At 39.2% G+C, this 21,031-nt stretch overlaps 2 protein-coding genes across 2 annotated transcripts in view; one reads left to right on the top strand and one right to left on the bottom strand.

Annotated features, from left to right (window-relative positions):
* Window positions 1-4,842, bottom strand: part of PIGK (phosphatidylinositol glycan anchor biosynthesis class K) — a 62,699-nt gene extending 57,857 nt beyond the window's left edge. The window contains exons 1-4 of the mRNA XM_041421849.1: window positions 4,710-4,842; window positions 3,233-3,286; window positions 1,132-1,223; window positions 656-791 (exon numbers count right to left, since the gene is read on the bottom strand). Of these exons, the coding sequence (XP_041277783.1) occupies window positions 656-791; window positions 1,132-1,223; window positions 3,233-3,286; window positions 4,710-4,808 (381 nt within the window). The 5' untranslated portion in view covers window positions 4,809-4,842. The remainder of the gene's footprint in view (window positions 1-655; window positions 792-1,131; window positions 1,224-3,232; window positions 3,287-4,709) is intronic.
* A 15,684-nt stretch (window positions 4,843-20,526) lies between these two features.
* Window positions 20,527-21,031, top strand: part of AK5 (adenylate kinase 5) — an 83,577-nt gene continuing 83,072 nt past the window's right edge. Inside the window, exon 1 of the mRNA XM_041421331.1 lies at window positions 20,527-21,000. Within this exon, the coding sequence (XP_041277265.1) occupies window positions 20,941-21,000 (60 nt within the window). The 5' untranslated portion in view covers window positions 20,527-20,940. The remainder of the gene's footprint in view (window positions 21,001-21,031) is intronic.

Here is a 21,031-nt window from a genome sequence, read left to right on the forward strand (position 1 = left end):
CAGTTCTCTGTCTTCACTTCTTTGTATAAAGCTTCAGAGAAATAAAACATCTACTATGTACTTCAATACAATCCAATAAACCTTTAGCAATAATTCTACAGCACTATTAAACCAAGAAACTGATGTGTAATTTTGTCTCAACTGGTAAAGACACTGCCTGGTATGAAGGAATATTACATGAAAAGAAAGGTGACAGAATGCAGATTTGTATACACTAATTGCTTTGCAGTAATTGCTTTGTGATTAAGTTATGGCTTTTGTTTTATTTTAGGAGCATATGCTTAAGATTAGGAATTTAAGTACATCTACCTAATAAACAATTCACTTGCACACCAAAATTTTCATAGTAATTTTTGTGTTGCCAAGATGAGACACTGAGCAGTCATTTCCAGAGAAATTTCAGTAATGTGATTGTATTCCATTACTTAAGATAGATATATTAAGCATGTTTCTAGTATAATGAACTTCAAATACAAACTCAAATATCAAGGAGGGGAGGGATATGTATTTTAGACTCATCAGCTGATATAAAAACCCAGCCCAAAAACAGTAAGAAATGAACAGAAAGGCTTCCTCAAACTTCAGAGATGCTGCACAAATCTTTAAACTAACACTAAAAAAGAAAGAGTCAGTGTTTTAATTAAAGCACAGTTACCTCATAGCTTCTGTAATCCACTTCCACATCATCTCCGTAGACATTTAGCTCCATGTTTTTATGACTAAACACAGTAGCAGGTTTGGGATTTCTGGGATTACATGCCATATCATCTGCCAGCATCAAGACAATGTGACTGTGAAAAATAAGAAAAAAAATATTTCAGACATTCTACTTTCACATAACAGACAAACAGAAATTAGAACAACACTCTTTAACAATTACAGCCATAGCTTGGATCATTAAAAAGATTCCTGAAATTGCAAGTGAAACTTTGCATAGTTATACCCTATTTCCTATGTTGCTTTTCCTTTGGAACAACATTGCTGCACTTTTCACCACGCTGATGTGCTTGCATTCTTTTTCACTTTTATCCAGTTAAACTGGGACGAAAAATGTATTTCCGTACTGATTCAGATAGCATGAGATCTTTAGTGGCACATTTGCAGGAACTGGATTCACCAAGATTACCTCACCTATCAGGAATTCCCAGCCTCTTGACACTTCTGTACACTGAAAGAGTATTTGCCACGTGACGATAATTAAACCAGAATCGAGATGTACACACCTTGAAACAAAAAAAAGATATTAAACAGTGTAAAGATACAAACTGGCCTGATACGTTGCATCAGAAGAACATGATTACAGGAATATTTAAAAAATAGTAACAACTCAGAAAGAATATAGTAACACCAAGAAACTCATGATATAAATTATGCAAATCTTAGTTGTCCCAAAGCAAAAAATTCTGAAAATAAAAGTTAAAAAAAAAACGTTCCTAGCATATTGACTCAAGATACAATTGTCATAAACCCTTACTAAACATAGAAAGTGGCACTTCAGGGAATAATCCTGCAACAGCAAGTGGATAAAATTTTTTCATTTACTTTCTCCCTATCAAATGGAAGAGAGATCAAAGGAAGAGTTCTCATCTCAACAGCAATCCCATTACGGAAGCACTCTTCACAAAGGCACAAGTGAATTAATTCACGTAGAAGCCACACACAGGGGAAAATGCACTGAGGACATTTGCATTTATACAGTCCAAGTAAGAGCAAAGTGAGCTCTAACCAATACAAATATAAATTCATCTGGATACAAATTCTCAGAGTTTAATTTCTACTGTTCTAACAGGCAAGGGGTCAGGTCTCAGCCATTCCCTTTACTTACACACCCCCTCAATCAGGTTCTGATTCAGACATTCCAAAAGCTTCTAGAAGAGGTGACTTTAAAACCCAAAAACAGAGATGCAGGAAAAAGCATTTAGATAGTTTTTTAATTTTCCAGCTCTAAATGTAGAGCTGTAAGTCACACTACATAGCATCTCTCTATTCTTTTCATAATAAGAACTGAGTTGTACTTAAGTAATAACAAAATTCAGCCTGAAAGGATCCTCTTCTGTATCTATCGCCCTGTCAGTTAGGAATTCCAAAAAACCCCACAGGAATCAGTCCATGAGGACATTTGCCTTTCAGCAAGACTTAATGCTCTGAAAACTGTGCCCAATTAAGCTGAGATATTTTAAGGTACTATCACCTGCCCTGTCTCCAGTACCTCCCTTAGAGCACAGTGGAAAGTGCCTAAGCTTTAAATACAGTTATCCACACTGCAGCACATTAATTCAAGCTATTGATGAGGTGGGATTGCAGTTTGATCCCAGGTTTGAAGTGCCTGACAGCAGTAACCTCTCTCTGGTTTGCTGCTTAAAAAATTAGCAGCAACTGTTACAAAACTCAATGACGAACCACTGAGAAAATAAAACCAGCAGAAAATCTGTTCAGCACAGACAGTATAGGTTCTTGGACCTAATTTTCCACCTTCTTTATGTGTTTTTATAGGTACTAATAAAAGCATCTATTTGTTAATGGTATTAAAATTGTATGTTATGTTTTAATAGTTTCAAGTTTGTACATTGTAGAATATAGAAATTATTCCTTCAATTAGTTACTGTTAACTTTCCTTTTATATTGCTAAATTTTAGTATCTGGAAAACAAACAGCTGCTACTGAGTAATTACAATAGTGTTCTGAAACAAATTAGTCATTAAGACCTGAATTGTGATTAAGAACCAATTGCGCAGCATGATTCAAAGCTAATAAAACTTACATGGCAAAGAAAAAAAGAATTAGGGTACAGTCAATCTAAACACTGTCTTGCCTCAGCTGATTTTATTCCCAGTCTGTTATCACAAGGTAACAGATTGACTAAGAACAAAAATGAGATATAAATTCTGCCTTTCTGGTGAAGGAGACCAGACTTCCCTGGTATCAGAATTACACCTTTTTTTCAATATGCAGTATACTAATTTAACTATTTTAATGCTTTTGGAACTTTTGTTTTATGAATTCTGCCACATAGCTAGATACATTGAGTGCTTGAAATTTGGTCATATTGAAAAGATAATTTCATTATAGTGTAATAAATTTGCAGGCACAATTTGAAATTTATTAATTTCCAAATGTTTATCTTTCCATTTCTTTCAAATGAGCATGACTCTTGAATGACTGTTGCAATTGCAGCTCCTGCAGCAAAAAACTGTCAACATTATTGGAGGAAAACAACCTGGACTGTGCTTACCAAAACTGCCCAGTTATTTGTATGTCCACTTCTAAAAAACTGCTCTGCTTGATCCTGAAAGGTGAAAAAAAATTATATTTTTCAGCAATAAGAAAGAAATGACCACTCATAGTTTTGTTATTTCCACAACAGTGTTCAATGCACAGGTTTACCATACATTGATACTGAATAGACCTTAGAAAAGCTAGAAGAGAGGTGTTTTTCTTAACATTTGTACATTTCATGTCAATTAACTGCTCCAAATCTTTGCCTGAAACTTGCTACAGAAGAAAGAATTATTAGTCACTTGCACCTTAGTTTAAAAAGCCCACACACCTCTACTCCAAAGGACACGCCAAGAACAAAATAATGTGATTTATTGACCTACAGTTTCATCCTTAATGAGAAAAGAGGCTAGGATTCAATTCAATTTTCAAAAGCAGGTAAGAGAATCTGCAGTTTGAACCCACTTTAAATCCAAGGTGGTTACATTTATCTTCCAAAATCAGGATCGATGACAGCAACCTTCTGTATAATGTGGTCTCCAGAGTTCCCACTTTCCTTTGCAGGTAAGAGGGCCCTTTCTCCTCAATAGAGAGCATAAATCAGGACACAAGAGAGGGCTAAGACTTCACAGAGGTAAGGGAATTTGTCTCGGGGCAACAACCCAAATCTGCTGACTCTTAAATCAGACTCTATTAACGCTGATGAGTTCTAGGATGATGCTTGTGGCCTTGAACAAAACACACGGTAACAGAAATAGTGTTGTACTTCGAGCTGCAAACAACTTGCAGTTTAATTACTCATCCAGAGATTGTAATATTTCTATTGTTCGGGGTGCGGGGGTTGTTTGGTCCTAGTCGTAATTAATTTCAAGCATAACAACTTGTTAATAACGCAGAATTCAAAAGCAAACAACACTCCAGATGTAGCGTGGGCACAGTGCATTAAGCTAATTGCTGAGACATGAAATTACTCCCACCTGACAAACCCACCGGCACCTGCCGTGGGCAAGCGCCCCGCACCTGCGGGACGGGCACCGGGCCGGGGAGCGCTGGGAGCGGGGTCCGGCAAGGGGCATCAGACACTCGCCACAAGTTACAGTGCGGGACAAGGAGAAACTGAATTTCAGAAACTCACAAGAGGATGAAAAGTCTGGGGGTTTGTAACTTTCAGCAGTTTGAACAAGGCACCGGCGCTCTCAGTACGCAGAGAGCCGCGGGTCCGCCCACGGGGCAGCGCCGGGAGGCTCCGCCCGCCGGGAGGCAGCGCTGGGAACCGCGGCTCAGTTTCGGTGCCCGTCGTACCGACAGGGCCCCTCCTGCGTGCCGCCAGCGCCTCCGGACGGCTCCGCGGGCAGCCCACGGGCGCGCTCCCTGCCCGCCGAGGGGAGGCGATGGGGACGCCGGCAGCACCGAGCCCCAGGCGCCGCCCGCCCGCTCTCTCGCTCGCTCTCTCGCTCGCTCTCTTCATGGACCGCGGCTCCCCAGCCCCGTACCTGGAGGCCGCCGGGCAGCGCTGCGCCGCAGCAGCCCAGCAGCAGCAGCAGCGCGGCAGCGGCGCGGGCCCGGGAGGCGCCGGGCACGGCAGCCGCCATCTCACCCCGCCTCCTGCGCGGGCCCGGCCGCCGCGGCTGCCGGAAGGGGGGCGGCGGCCTGTGCGCAAGTTCCGCGGGGCGGGAGCGCCTCCGGCCCTGCCCGGTACCGCCGGTCCGGCGCCTCGGAGCGCTGCCGCTGCTGTGAGCGCGCCGGGGTTTGGTCACGCACTGAGCTCGCTCGGCCTCCTTGGAGAGCCCGCCCCAGCCCGGGTTGGCATGGCAGAGGGGCGATGGCAGCCGGTCTGGCCGTTGCCTTGTCACGCGAGTTCGCCGTGGCTCCGTCGTGAGCCGGTGCTGGAAAACGCCTTTGGCTCCTGCGGGTGAAACAGCAGCCGTTCCTCTCAGCCGCCTTCCAAGAATTCCGTGAAATCCTGCGCTCTAAGAGAGCAGGGCATGGCGAGCTGTGATCCGAGGGTGTCATCAGGTCTTGGTGGCCACAGGGCTGCCTTGGAGAGTGGAGGGGACGGCTCGGGAGAGGGACCACCTTTGGCAAGGGAGGGAGTGGGATCTAAAGGTAGATTTTTTTTTTTTTTTTTTTTCATGGAGCCTTGCTATAGCTTTGCCTGTAGTGCATACATCCCTCAGACCTGATGCATCATCAAATTTTTATTTCAGTGTATTGAACCACTTGGTATGATTCTTTTATTTCCACTATCTCATCTTGTCACTGCTTTGTTCAATTGCCTGATGCCTTCCATTAGTGAAGATGCAGAATCTGCCCTGAACCATGGAAGCTATTTCCTGCTCCATGTACTTGTCACCAGTAATGACTTTTTCAGACAGGAGCACATTTCCATGTATTGATGTTGGAATTTCAATAGCATCACGTTTGCTGTTTTAAAGCATCACTGAGTTCCTTGACAAAAATAATCACCTGTTATTAGATGGTACTTACTCCCTTCAGAATACCATAGCCACCAGCTCCTGTTGTGCCTGAACCCTTCTCCTGTGTCAGCCTGTTGTGAACCTGCTGAGAAGTGCTATAGTTGTCAATGTCTGTTGGTGCCTGCTTGTAAGTTGCACTGTTTGTCTTCTTCTTCCAGAAAGCTAAATGAAGCTTTTTTCTTGCCCCTTCAAATGCTGCCACTTAGGTCTCTTGATCATTCCCAGATGTGGTCACAATGTGTCAGTAATTCTAAAGGATATACAAGGATAATACTAAAGGATCTCTCCAATCATGTATTCATGCCGTTTGGTAAAGAAGCTTTTTTCTTGCCCCTTCAAATTCTTCCACTTAGGTCTCTGATCATTCCCAGATGTGGTCACAGTGTGTCAGTAATTCTAAAGGATATTACAAGGATAATACTAATACTAAAGGATCTCTCCAATCATGTATTCATGCCGTTTGGTAAACTGATGAGTTGATTTCACGTGCCTCAACTCAGATAGCACCTCATTACCTTTTTGCTCCCATATGGAGTTGGCAGAAAACATGTTACAGAAGGTCTGAACCTGTGACTCAGCTTCTTTCAGTTAAGCCTACTCCCTTGTTCTTTGCATTTATTACAAATATTCATCCTTTGGTAACATGCACCTTTTCACACAGACATAATGTCAGCAGCTGTATCCTGATGATGCATCTTGGACCTAGACATGAGTTCTGATGTTTGTACCATGTGAAAAGTTATGTCAAATATGGCCAAAAGGTAACTTTTGGCTTCCCAAGAAACATTCCTTACGTGAGAAGTAATGAACATCTTTTCTGTGTATAAAATTTAAAATTATCGTGTTTGCTTACAAACTTCTGAACCTCCTGAAATTTGTCTCAGAGGTGACTGTAACTTTTTCATTCTCTGGAATGCTAGACTTTATAGTTTTAATAGCATTCTTTAAAGGTCACTGTGTACGATTTGCTACTTAAGAAAATAAACTTAAAAAGTGGAAAAAACCCTCATGTGGCATTGGAATGATACAAACACAGGTTAAAAACCATAGCAAGTTTTCCTTACATGAAAGATCACTTGTATGATGTGGTACCATGGTTACAGGTAGTTGGATTCGCAATCACTGGGAAGGTTCAGCTGGCTCCTGATACAAAAGTGTAGCTGCAGACTCCCGGTTCTTGTGTCACCTGGTGTCATCTGCAGCGTGTGAGCAGAGTTTGAATCAGCCACAGGCACACTGCAGGGGCTCCTCTTTTATTGTGGGTGTTCAGGTCCTGTTGCTGCCTTTCCATCCCAGGGCAGAGGCAGCACTGAGTTAAGGCAAGCTCAGTTGCACAAGCTTTTTGGAATATTCCAAAAGAATGGCCATTGTTCCCTCTGATTAATGTTCTGTGTAATACAGTGCATCACCTTCTTAGGTCTGACTCTGGTTTGCCTTCTGAATTCCCTTAGCCTGTTTGAGTGTTTTTGTTTTTTTTAATGGATCTAATTCTCCTTCTACTTCTGGCTCTTATTTCTTTACAGGCTCAATCTTTCTGGGCTTTAGTATTCATCAGACATGTATGAGTGTGCCAGTGCTTCAGGCATTATTCCTGGAGGTGGTATCACGTCTCTTTTTTTTTCTCCAGTAAGGCAGTACCAACAGATTTGTCCTCATTTTTTTTCATCTTTATTCCCTTAGGCAGCTCTCAGAACACACTTCCATGCCTGTATGGGATTTTTTTTTTTTGTCTGGAAGTAAAGCTCTATGCTGTCTTCTTCTGTTTCTTCATTCTGCTTTGTTTCTATGCTAGTAACAGTACTTTTCATGCTCTGAGTGTCTTTAGCTTGACCTTTGCCACAATGTGTCTTGTACTTCATGGTGAGTAATTAGAAAGGACACCAAATGTGTATTCCGAACTTATTTGTAATTAAAACAATTGTTTAAAAAGCTGCTGTAACTGCAGCTGCTATTCGCATTGCTGCACATCTTGGTGCCCTTCCAGATTCTTTCCTCCTCCAGCAGGTTGCTCAGGCCCTAATTCTCTAATCTATACCCTCTAGAAATTGCCCTTTATGAACCATCTGTCAGCTTGCTCCTGTCCAGCATGGGGCAAACAAGCCTTGCCTTCCACTGAGGAGGAGCAGAAATCCCAAGTGTAACCCCATAAGCTCCTAAATCAGGGATTTATGATACTAGAGTTCCCCTGACACTTTCTAATCATGAAATTGTCATCAAAAATACCAATTAAATATCCATAATTTTGTTAGTATTAACCTTGGTTGTATTACCTGTTTGTATCATAGTGCATCTCTTCCTTCTTCTATACTCTTGATCACTGTTCTGTGTCTGCTTTCCTGTTTGTTTTAGACTTGCATGTAGTGTCTAATAATTGCCTACTGTGTAAGAGAAAAAATCTATCTTTGGCTGTATTTATTATGCTTCCAAAATAAATATTAAAAGAAGCTCTTGCAATGACATAAGTCAACAAGAGTGATTCTTAAGGAATCATCAATAATAGCTGAACTCTACTATCCCACTTAAAAATGCAGATTTATTGCTTTCTTCCTTTTGACTATCAATACAATAGATTTTTAAAATGCTGAAACTACTGTAGTTTGGTATCTCAGCTGATAAAATGGCAACAGTAATTAAATTATTGATTGATCTCACTCGTTTGGGTTTTTTCCCCCTTCTGTTAATGGAAGGCTGGCTTGACTAAAGAATGTTTGTACTTTGAAAAGGTTCACAATAGCAAATTAATACTGATAAAAAATAGGCAAAATTAATATGGTGAGAATAATAGATACAGAACTTCCTAAGGAAAATTATTTGAAAGAAGCCTTGTTCCTAATTTTACTGAGCTGAAACTCAGTTGTACTCAAGGGTGTTTGTCAATAGATTCTCTTTGCACTCTGGCTAAAAGCAGTAGACAATACATTTCTGTTCAACTATAGCATCAAGTTGCTTAACTCCACACTGGAATCAAATGAGACAGCATTTGTTACTGTTATTTACAAAGTGGGATTATAGAAATAATGTTTTACAGGACTTCTGAGGTCAGAATGGGACACAGGCAAAAACCTTGAAGCCTACAATGAAATTCAGTTGACATTTGTTCTTAATGAATTAACCACCTACCTTGTCATCAGTTCTGTTCTGTCATTAATGATGTAAATATTACCAGGCATTGAATTTCCATATTGTTGAATTGTGTAATAAACCAGTATTTCATCTTCAGAAGACATGAAGTTACCAACCATTCCAACAGTTTATTCTGTAGGTAAAAAAAAAAAAAAATAAAATATGAGAAAAGAAAATGTGGAAAAACAGTGGCAGCTTATTGAGATAGTTTATTAGGTCACATTTAGTCTTTGTGCACCAGTATTTTTCTCAATAGAAAAAGCTGAAAATATTTTCTCAAATCATTATTAAAAGAGCAAAATTGGGAAAAAGACAGCAGGAAACCCTCCCAATGTATTATTTATTTAAAACATTATTTAAATTACCCTCCCCATTGTATTTTTTCATTGATATTTTAGAATGGTTCATTCTCAAATAGAAAATTAATGGACTTCTTAATTAGGAACAAGATAAGAATCTTAATTAAATTGCCCTAAATACAGTTAAATTTAGAACCAGTTTTACTTTTGAATTCAAGAAGTGGATAGAGCATTGTGTGTTTTAGAATCATTAAGAAGCCATCACTTTTATCCCAGTTCTGACATCTGTATGATAAATCTCTCCTGTGGGCTGAACTCACCAAGTACCTGAGTGTCTCAGCAAAGTTCTCCCTGTAGGGATTGAGCTGAAGTGGCCTCAGCTCTGCTGGTTAAATTAACTCAAATAAAGGGCAGTGTTGCTGACAGACTCATTTAGCTCCCAAACCAATACTTAAAGCTATTGTGTGTACTCAAACTAGTCTTCAGCCTGCAATCTAAATATAACCTTTTGTCTTTCAAGTAATTGTCTTATTTGCAAGCAAGGGACTTTGTATTCCATTGAGGACTACTCATCAGCTATATGAGAAAACCAACAAAACATTAAAAAAAAAAAGCCTGAATGCACACCAGTTTTACCTGGAAAAAGTTAGTATTATAAAAATCTTTAGTAGAAATAAGATCTACAGTGAGCCATGAGTCAACTTTTTAAAAGGTTACTCATAGTCCAAGTCCAATAACATTGATTAATGTTAAACATTTGTACAGTGACTAAAACTGAATCCAGTATATTGCCAGGAAAGGTTATGCAGATCAATGTGTGATGGGTAGAAATGTCATTAAACCTGATTAGTGGAAGAGTGTCTTGAGAAGCAAAATTTAATACAAATCCAAAATTAGGCCATTAAGGAATTTAAATAAATATTCTTAATGAAATTAATAACTTAATTTTTTAAATTTGTAAATATACATTGTTGTTGTTCTTCTTCTTTTCCTTCTTAATGTTTATCCAGGAGATTTGGGGAAGAGCAGATTGAACCAGCCCAACAAATTTTTAGACAAAACCTTACTTGTAGTTTTAGGAGCAGTTGCTCAAGAGCAGATCAGCAAACCTTAATAATTTCTTGGTCTACTCCAAATGTGTAAAGCAGAGAGCTCATTTTCTTCTCTCTTTATCTTCATTTACCAGGATTGTGTAAAAGCTGCTGTGGATCAGGTGGAAAGTGCTCATGCTGAACTAAGCATGGAGTATCCTTCAATAAACTACAAGTTCTAACTCCATGCTCTTGGAAATTAAAAGTATCTGTTTCTGTAAGCTCATTTACCAGAAACTCTTCCCAAGTACAAATGCCAGAATGACTTCATAAATTGAAATCATAGTGCTTGGCAGCCAGATTTTGCTATGATTTGTAAAAATGAAGTCTCTTTGAAATTTCTTTCTGCACAGGTCAGTAAAAGGCCTTTTCACCGTGACAATGCTGGCACTAAGCACAAGGTGGAATTCTACTTTAAAAATTAAATGAGCTATTACTAAGCAGAAAGTCTGGAAAAAAACAACATATTCAGCAAGAAAGTAAATCAGTGACTTGTCCACCCACCAAATACTTCCTTTCTTAAAAGCCAAATTGTGTGGCCTAAGTTAATGAGGATATGGTGCAAACTGAGAAGAACTGCCCACAAAAGAGTGCATTGTTGTGAAATCGATGAAAGTTTTTCTATATTGTTTTGCAACTCACGAGTGAAGAATTCAAGCCCTTTGTTTTTACCTGTCTTTTATCTTTGTGCTATGGAGTGTATCCTGATGAGATTTTTCTAACTGAAAGAGAACATCCAGAAAAAGACCTAGTGATAACTGGAATTACCAATACATGAACATCTGCCTGTCATTTCTGTGTATCTGTCCTGTGATCTGAACTGGTTGTTTTTGCTGCTAAATATCTATATTACATGAAAATGTAAAAGCTACATTTGCTGCAGTTAATGACCTTTTACATTTTAAGGTAGGCATTTGAATTTACATGTTCACTCAAGGTTATTGATTTTTACATGGAGAAAAGACACCCATCAGTCAATCAGTTTCAATTAATCAATGCCTTAATGGATGCATTTGCAAAAGTATTATCTCAGCAAAAATCACCTTCTTGCACTTGAGCTCTCTTAGTTATCAAGGATTTCCTTAAACAAAATTTCTCTCATTATAATATTATGTAAATGCTTAAAGACCACCTTGCATTTTAGTTGCATGTGCATATTAAATATATATCTCAAAAAACAATAATACATCTCTTTGCCAGGTACAGAAATGTAAGGATTTCAGATCTAAGTTTCACAAACAGAACAAATTAAGACTATTCCTTTCAGAATAGTTACATCAAAATTATTATATGAGGTGAAGGGTACATAACTTCCCTTGCTATTTAGCTTTAGAATAAAGATGGTAATCATTTTACATTGTTAAATGTAAAAATAATTACTGTTTTTTAGCTGTACAGCACCTCTTACAGAAAGATCTCAAGGCAGTCAGTGTTAATTTCATGTCATTTCAAACCTGGATACTTCAAACACGATTCAAAAATATGGGTGTTGCTAATTTGTATTCATTTTTGCTTTCATCTGATTCTGTTTCCCTGCATATTTCCACAGTAGATTAGGAAAACAGTTTAATTTTTTTAAATTGGTATATGTTATCATGTTGTAAGAAGCATTTTTAAACCAGATTCTTTTCCATGGATTGATTTTTGTCACATAGGAGACTAAACATATTTTGCCTTCTTTATATCCTCATCTAGGAACCAGATGAGTATGAACTATCTTTTCTCTTTCCTTCAGTAATTCTGCGTCTAGTTATGATGGTCTAAAATTGCCATATTTGTTTTCAAATCCTTTTGTAAAATAAATTATTCTTCATTCATTATGCTATTTATCGCCTGTGAATTCTTGATACAGAATATATTTTCTCTCTTGTAGGAGATCCTCATATGTTCATAAATCAAAAATTTATTTTGGAAAGGAAGTATGTCTGTCTGTATTGGTAATGTTGAATGGTAAAACCAGGATATTTTTCCAGAAATTTTTCGTATTTCAATAAAAAGAAGTCAGCTAGGAAAGCTGTACATTTTAACTTTGCAGGTCATGTTTCACTTTTCCCTTGTCCAGAGGCTGATAGAGTAAGCTTCCAGTAGAAGGCCAGTAATCAATAACTTTCAATCAATGTATATAGAAAAATGTCAGCTACACTACAGGGTAATTCCAAAAACTATTTCCAAAACTGATTTAGGGGTGATTTAGCTGTACATTGTAAAGAAAAGAGTAATTTAAGTTTTCTTCAAATATTCAAGTCTTGTCCAAATAATACCAACTCAGCTGTAAGCCAATGACCACTTTGTCAAATATACAAAAGTTAAAATAGGGTTTTTTTTTTTAAATTCCTGGGCATTTTTAATAACTTGGAAAACCACAACCACTGAGTTTCTTGCTTGTACATTTTAAATGTCTTTTTATAGTAACCTGCCTCTGCTGCTAAGGAGTTCACATAGGAGCAGAACTTTGTAAGTTCTCCTGAAAGCAGAGATCCTTAATTAACTTCTCCTGAACCCTGCCTTGTGTCATGACTCCAACATCCAGCCAAGGTGGATTTGCTTTCCAGAGCACAGTTGCCTAATCTCTAACAAGGTATTTGTAAGGCAGAGCCCAGGGTCCTGTGCAGCCCTGCAGTTCAACAACTATTTCATTTTACTGGGTAGCATGACAAGAAAAAGAAAGGTCTTGGTGATTCAACAAGTGCTGAAGATTATTACTAATTTCCAATGTTATAAACTACACGGTGTTAGGTTCTATCAAATACTAAGCTGTTATATTTTCTTCCATTTAGCCAAAATGTTTTCACCCCATGCCATGTTGAACCTGAGTTCAAGTTCAAGCCTCACGTGATAGTTCCATCAACAGTTAACTTCACTAATAAGCCATCTGGCAGGGTGTCAGCTTCTATGGGAAACAGGTGTTTGATCCAATTCTCATTTGTTATACTGTCAAGAAAGCTTTCACTGAAGTTGGTGACTAAATTCAGGCAATGTTCTTGTATGTCAGCAAAAAGGCAGGATGAATTTCAAATTAACATTAAAACATTTCTATGGTTAAAACATTTTCCAATTTCTCTCACGTCTCTCAACTCTAGCCCATTGTATCTTCAGGTGCAATTTCTTTATCTTGCCTACATTCTATGTTCTGATTTGTATCTAATTATTACATAATGTGCATATTTTAATCTCTAGATACTGCGTTCTATTCATTGCAATGCAAGAACAAGAAGTTAAAGAGATGAGTTCAAGAACATTAGATCATTAAAAAATGACTTAGCCAAAATTAAAATCCTCCCCCCCCACCCAAAATGTGTTACTTACTGTAGAATTCAGAGTTGTGCGCCAATACCTGCCAAAGTTACAGCCCTTCTGTGTCTAGAAAAGAGGATTTGGACAGTCATTCCTCACTTTATTATGGAATATAAAATATAAAGAGAGCTTTAGCTCTAGAAAAACTAACAAAGAGAAGTAAACACCAGTGACTGACCAACATTTTGACAGCTACTGCTCTGTGCTGAATACTGGATACACACTGAATACGAAAATAGAAAACTGTACTTTTTTTACCAGAATACTACAGTTATCACCATGGCCACTTTTGAAAACAGAACATGCCATCATCATTCCATTGTGAAACCTAATTATAAAAAATTGCAATGTCATGAAACAAGACTTTTTTTTTCCTTAAGATTTATTTTATTCTTTGGAATACATGTACCAACCATGCACCTGATCAAAATTAATGGTCCTCATTTTTGAGTAGTGAAAAAAAAATCTGCACTTATAAATGCCTTTCACACAAGAAAATAGCCCATCCAGGAATCCTTCTTGGCCCTAGGTAAGAAAAAATTATATCAAACAAAATTATAGTTTTTTCCCTTTGACTTAACTTCTCAATGTTTTGAGCCACTGTAAAGATATAAGCATCAAAAAATGTTGAAGTTTTCTCAATGTGAGCAATTCCTGAAATCACTATGTGAGTTTTCTAAGCCCTTCATACAGGAAGTTGGTATTACTTGCAATTCATTTAGCTAAAAAAGAAATAGTCAAAATGCTTATCTTTTCAAGAGCTGTACATTGTGAAAGATGATTTTCAAGTAGGGAAGATTTTCACTCTATTACTGAATAACAAGTTATAGAAATAATGTTGTACAGCAGTAGTCCATTTAACCACTGAAATAAAACCCAAATGCCAAGTAACAGGAACTTGTACTTTCTAACAGTCTTGAGCTCCACAGTGTTCCCAAGATGAGGTCTGTAGCCGTGCTTGAATTCTTTTCTATTCCCACAACCACCACCCACAAGTCATTATTCAGTTCAAACCTGTTTTATTGACTGAATTTTGCTGTGGTTTTTTGTATTTTCTTTTGGTGGTTTTTTCCTACAGCTACACAAGTTCCCTTAGCTCATAAAGAATAAACTAGATGAACAGAAATTATTAACAAGGGAAAATGCATAGATTAGAACCTTAAAATCTGTGGTTGGATCATTAAGACTTTATTGGACAAAAACCACATCACATTTGTAAGTTTTTAAAAATCAGTATCTACTGATTTGCAGTATTTAATAATCAGTTACTGAAAAATGGTAATTTTATTTATAAAATAATCCTCCTGAAGAGGAATTTCTGTAACACTGTGAGGAAAGGGGGAGATTCAGTTTAAGTGACACAAAATAAAAGCAAAAACATCAAAAGGCTGCAATGGATCAGACAGAAGGTCTGTGTAAGTGCTCAATCTGTGTTCTCCCCAATACTGAACCACTGTCTTAGGGACAAGGAAAACCTCTACAGGTCCGCCTGAATTTCATCTTTCAGAGATTTAAAGATTTTCTTAGGTAATAACCTTGAATTTAGTAAGTTACATAATGCTGTACAGTATCCTAATACTATCTAATTATTATAAGCCAAATCAAGGATAAAAACTTAAATACAAAAATATGCATTATAAATGGGGATTATTTAAGAAATGTTAACAAGACAGAGAAAAAGCAATTTTACATGAAAATAAAGATGCATAAGAAAAACTTCTATTGCAAATATTAGAAGCTGCAAGAAATATATGTTACAGATTTAAGAACTGCTAAAAAATGAGAAGGGAAACAAAATGACATAAAAGCCAGTGGTCAGAGGGGTGTAAGAGCATTTGAAAGAGCAGCTTTTCTGAAGAAAGAAGGAAAACCGTCCTTACAACATTTGTGCAATGTGCTTTCATAGATCTATCAAAAGCAATTGAAAGACTTCACTACATATTTCAGTTCTGTATATAAATTATCAGATGATGTGATTATGCCATAGCATGATAAGGAAACATTCTCCATTAGAGCTGTAGTCAAGTAAGTTTTATAAATAGTAGTCACTAAAAATAACTTGGATAAGTTGTATTGGAGTTTTAAAACAGCTGGAAAGGACAGGAAAGGGAAAAACTGGAAAGGCACTCTAAGAACTCTTGAAATACTTACATTCTGGGAATATGCTAGACCGGTACTTTCTAAGGGTGGTGGCATAGGGAATTACAGCCCTGGCCATCTAACATGAAACTTAGTGAAAAAACATAATTGGTATATAGCTTATATGAAATTTAATTAATGCCTGACAATGCCAGCTTCTGAAATAATCATCTCAGATCTATGCACAAATGCTTGTTCAAGAAGGTTCATTTTGACTGATGAAGAAAAAAAAGTGCTGGTCTGATGCCATTTACTTACTGCTGCAAGGTATTTTCTTTAAGAAACCTGAGTGAATCAAAATTAATTTGTATATATATTTAATGATTAATTGATTGGCCTCAAAAGTGAAGTGTGAATGGGAAATACTAAGTGACTTTCTGTTTTGGTCCCATAGGAACTATGGTTTGGCCATGTGCTGTATAATATTTGCAGTGATTACCAAAACCAAAGAAAAACACTGATACCAGTGGCAGGTAACAAAGACTGGGGCAGTGGGATCTCCCAGAAGGGACAGCTCACGGGCACTGAGCACGCTGATTTCTTGGTAAACTGGGTGCAAGCAAATATAGGAACTCATACATCAAAGAATAAAGTGCGGGTGTTGATGCTGCAGCAGAGGAACCCGGGAGCGAAAACAGTGGAAAGCAGAGCTGCTGGGAATCTGCCAGGTACCCAGCTCAGGGTGAGCCCTGTTGCAACACCACAGCAGGGCACAAACTCAGTCTGTCAGTGGGAAAACAACAGAATGAGGGCACTGAGAGTGTCACAGGCAGGCTGGAAGAGCAGAACAATGTGTCCTGTTTGATGCCTCTACATCCCACTCAAGATGCGTATAGATAAATTAGACAGTTCAGGGAAAGGTCACAAGAATGATTATTTAGCTATTTAATTTATCATAACAAATAGGGGACTTGATCATAGCATTTCTTTAATCTTTTTTTTTCTCAGCAGATTGAAAAATGCATCCTCAAACTTTTAAGTGGCATGATCTTCTTTCTTCCCTCCCATGTTCTATTCATCTTGGCGTCCTCAAAATGACATAAAATGTTAATTCTGGGACTTACTGCAATCTAGATCCAGAAATCAGATTTTTTCTTCGTTGATTTTTCACTACGTTTCAATCAGTGATATACTTCACTTAAGTAACATGTTCAGGTACCAGTAGAAAAGAGAAAAAGGTCTATCAGAGTAGAAAAGAAAAAATGGTGTATCAGAGTAGAAAAGAAAGGTTAAAATATCATTTGGGCAATCTGGGATTAATTTATACCACACTAAATGCAATATGGGGCTGCAAGTAAGTCCCAAATTTACCTTAAAATGCATACCATTTCTGGATCAGAAGCATGTAATTCAGCATGTTCTATTAAGAAGGCTGCACATAATTGGTTTACTTACAGAATCTACAAATTCAAGCTGTCCACATATCAGCCTGTATAAGCACATTAATCCAAGGATGTTCTGATTTAATAAAGACATCTAGCAGAGCAGCAACGGGTGTAACAGATCCAGCCACTAGTGCTTGAACAGGCACTAGACAAAAAAAAAAAAGTTTATAAAATACTGGGGTATTCTGAAGTGATTTTTGAAAACACAGAACCTAATTATGGTTTGACTGAAGGCTATGGGTGTTGTGTAATTGGTTTAACCAAGAAGAATAGAAGGCCCAGAACACCACATCCCAGCTGATCCCTGAAAATACTGATTCATCTTAGTGCAGCTTCATGTAGCTTCTGAAGGAAACAAGAAGAATGAGAATGGAATCTGCCCAATGGTACAGGATCCATAAGAAGTTTTCAAGATGAATTTTCAGAAATGTTATCATTTTGATAGCAAAATTTTGTTCTTTCTATTGTTTCTTGCCCTCCAGAAAAGGTAGGAAATAACCAAAATGATCTTTGTGCCTCACCCAGTACCATAAAGAGCTGCCTGCACCTTCAGGAATGGGCAGTGCCCTGGAGCTCAAATGAACCCCATTCCTTTGAGCATTATTCCATCCTGTGTTATTTTCTAAGGCAGTAAGACCACTTCACTCCCACCTGCACTCTTGATCAGACACTTACCCAACAAAGAGCTCACCTTCGAACAGCTCCCTTTATGGTACCTGCAGAAGAAATAGCCAAGCTTTTTGTGCCCCTTTGGCTCATCTCTGCTTAATCCTTCACTGCCAATGATCTTCAGAGCCTTTGAGAAGCTTCCACCTGCGACCCTGCTTCAAAAAGGGGCTTCTTCTGACAGCAAACACATAAAACATTGCTTCTAGAAGGAGGTAGTGTAGTATTATATCCAAAAATATCCTTTGCAGATACATTTCACACCTTCAGTCTGATAGATTTCTTAATGGCTGTATTTGTTCTGAGGTGGTAATTTCTGCAACACAGAATTTGATTTTGTGCAGCAAAACAACATTTTGAACAATAATGAAGATGTGCATAATAATAATAATAATGCATAATTTTATAGCAGGACAGGTTTTTTTTGTTATTTTATTTTCTCTTAGCATTATCTAACTGAGCAAAATGCCTGGAAGCCTACAGTAAAAAACAAAAAAACCAAAAAAAAACAACAAAAACCCAACAAAACAAAACAAAACAAAACAAAACAACAACAACAACAACAACAACAACAACAACCAAACCAAAAAAAAAACAAACCCAAAAAAAACCAAGGGAGACAAGATTTTACACAAACATGTTTCACATTCCTGAGGAAGATGCTGTAGATGCTATGGAAAGCATATGAAAGGAATATTTTTCTCTTGCCAAACTAGGACATTGGATGAGATACTAATTTACCCATAAATGTTGAGTATATAAAAATATATATTCCAAAAGACTATAAATGGAATTTATCCAAGACAATGATAATACAGATTAATTTTTTTTTGTATCAAGAAACAAATAAAAAAATATGACACCCACAAAATGCCAAAACCACAGCTCCATGTTCCTAAATATAATGCCATCTTCTATTAGCCCTCCTTAGCCAAGACCTTAGTTTAAGAAAATATCTATTTAATTTAATTCCAGCTTCCTTTTGTCAACTTTCATTTAAGGTAATTTAAAAGCAATTATGTGTCATATCTATTTATTAGGACATTGGAACCTACTCATTTTACTCAAAGATTAAGGTAATGTGCTTTTCGATGAATTTACATTTGGATGGATTAAAATTTTAGAAAAAGAAAGTAGGGTTAAAATCACATCCAGATTTTATGGGAGGATGAGAGAAACTGCAGAATGCTGATTAAACTCTTCAGCAAAGACCAAAGTCTTACTTGAACATATGGGAAGTGTCAATTCAGTGACTCCAGCTTCTCTAAGTAGACACCACTGGATTAATAGAACCTGGAGCTGGAAAGGCTCTTAAGCCAAACTGCAGAGACACTTCAGCTGTGGTTTTCCAGTAGCTTTGCACTGAAACATGTTTGCCCAGAGAGCTGTGTGTGCCCCAATCCCCTAGGTGTCCAAAGTCAAGTTGGATGGGGCCCTGAGCAACCTGATCTTTTAAGTGGCATCCCTGTCCATGGCAGGGGGTCAGAACAAGATGATCTTAAGGCCCCTTCCAACACAAACCATTCTATGGTTCTATGGGCCATCCATCAGTCAGTTGCTGTGAAGGGACTTTAGTTGCCGCCCTTTACATGGTAGCTGCTGGGAATATTTGGATGACCTGGAAAACCAAACAGTCCAATTTGTCATTAGAAGATCATGGGACAGCCTTCTGGGCAGAATTTAGCAGTTCATGGAATGAACAAGGACTGGAAGCTTCTCTGGGAGAAAAAAAAAAATCAGCATAAAAAGCTGGAGGCTGAGCAGAAGAAAACGAGGGCAGTTTAATTACAGAAACAGCAAAACAAGGAACGTGGCTGCAGCTGAGAGGGAGAAGCTTATCAAACTGATATTGATCCACAAATCATATACAACGGAGAGAAGCTTCTTAAAAGACTTCTGAGAAGACCTATCCATTTTCCAATCTGCCTGAAAAATAGGGATGTACATACAGAAAGCAGTTGTTCAGTGTTGTTTATAAGCTTGCAGTTATGTAACCTATTTGTGTTAGGGCGTGCCTCAGCACGACTACAAGGATATTCTGTTAGAAATGATAATAAAGATAAAAACTATTTGGAAAATCACATTTGATATAGGACACTTCAGCAACCAAAATACTCTACTGTGACTTCCAGTGTGCCACAGAGTTACCACAGAAGCGACCCCCTACTTAACACTTCCCAGAGTACATCTAGAATAATGCACCTGGTTTTGGGCTCCCCAGTCGAAGAGAGCTGTTAACAAACTGGTGTGAATTTTATCCCTGTATGGGCCATTCACTTACAAGTTGGACTCAATGTATTCTGTGATTCTGAGTTGAGTGGGCAGCCACAAAGACGGTTAAGAGATGGAGAGCACTTATTCTTGAAGATGAGCAGAGGGAGCTGGGCTTGTTCAGCCTTGTGGCAGGCTTAGAGCTACATAATAGCAGCTCTCCAAGGCTGGACAGGAGACCATCATGAAAATGGAGCCGGGCTTTTCACAATGATGGGCAAGGAACAAAATGAGACACAGGAGGTCGGAACTGAATAGGAGAAAACCCTTCTTCATGTCGAGGCCAGACAATCATGGGTTGCCCAGGAAGGCTCTGCAGTTGCCACCCTTGGAAGGTTTTGCAAGATGAGACTGAATAAAGCCCTGGGCAACCCGGTCTGACCTCAAGAGCTGCCCTTGCCTTGAGCAGAAGGCTAGACTAGAGATCGTTTCAGATCTCTTCCTGTGACTCGCCGACAGATGCTCATGATTGATCGTAGTTCGTGGCTTTTTGCCAGCCCAAAGTGTATGAAACGTCTCGCTCCTCAAGGCGCCCGAACACCGTGCCAAGGGCAGAGACCGCGTTACAGCGGGAGGTTTCCAGCACCCCTGCGCTAGCCCGGTGCCCAGCCCTTCCCGCCGCCGCTCTCCGCGCAGCCGGGGGAGCGGGTCCGCTCGCTGCCGGGGCAGCCTGCCCGCGGCTCGGCGCCAGGCACAGCCCCTCACGCCTCCGCTCGGCGCCTCACCGCAGGCACCCCCCGAAACTTTCCCCGGCAGCCTGCGCACGCTCTCGCTCCCCGCCGGGGGAAAACGCGCTCTCTCTCGCTCCCTCCGAGCAGCGGGCACGGGGAGGCGGGCGGCTGCCTCCCTCCTGCCTCCCTCCGCCCGCCCGCCCGCGGAAGCCTCGCCGAGGCTCCCGCATTGCACCGCCGCGCCGAGCCGAGCGCGGGGCTCGGGCTGCCCACCCGCCCCGCCGGCGCCCCCGGCCCCGGCTGGCGGAATGAGCGCCGGCGAGGCGAAGGAGTATCTGGCCCGCAGGGAGATCCCGCAGCTTTTCGAGGTAGGCGAGGCGCGGGAGGGGGGGGGGGGGG

The sequence above is a fragment of the Onychostruthus taczanowskii genome, unplaced genomic scaffold (genome assembly GCF_017590055.1).
Source record: "Onychostruthus taczanowskii isolate IOZ18803 unplaced genomic scaffold, ASM1759005v1 scaffold7, whole genome shotgun sequence".
Taxonomy (NCBI): domain Eukaryota; kingdom Metazoa; phylum Chordata; class Aves; order Passeriformes; family Passeridae; genus Onychostruthus; species Onychostruthus taczanowskii.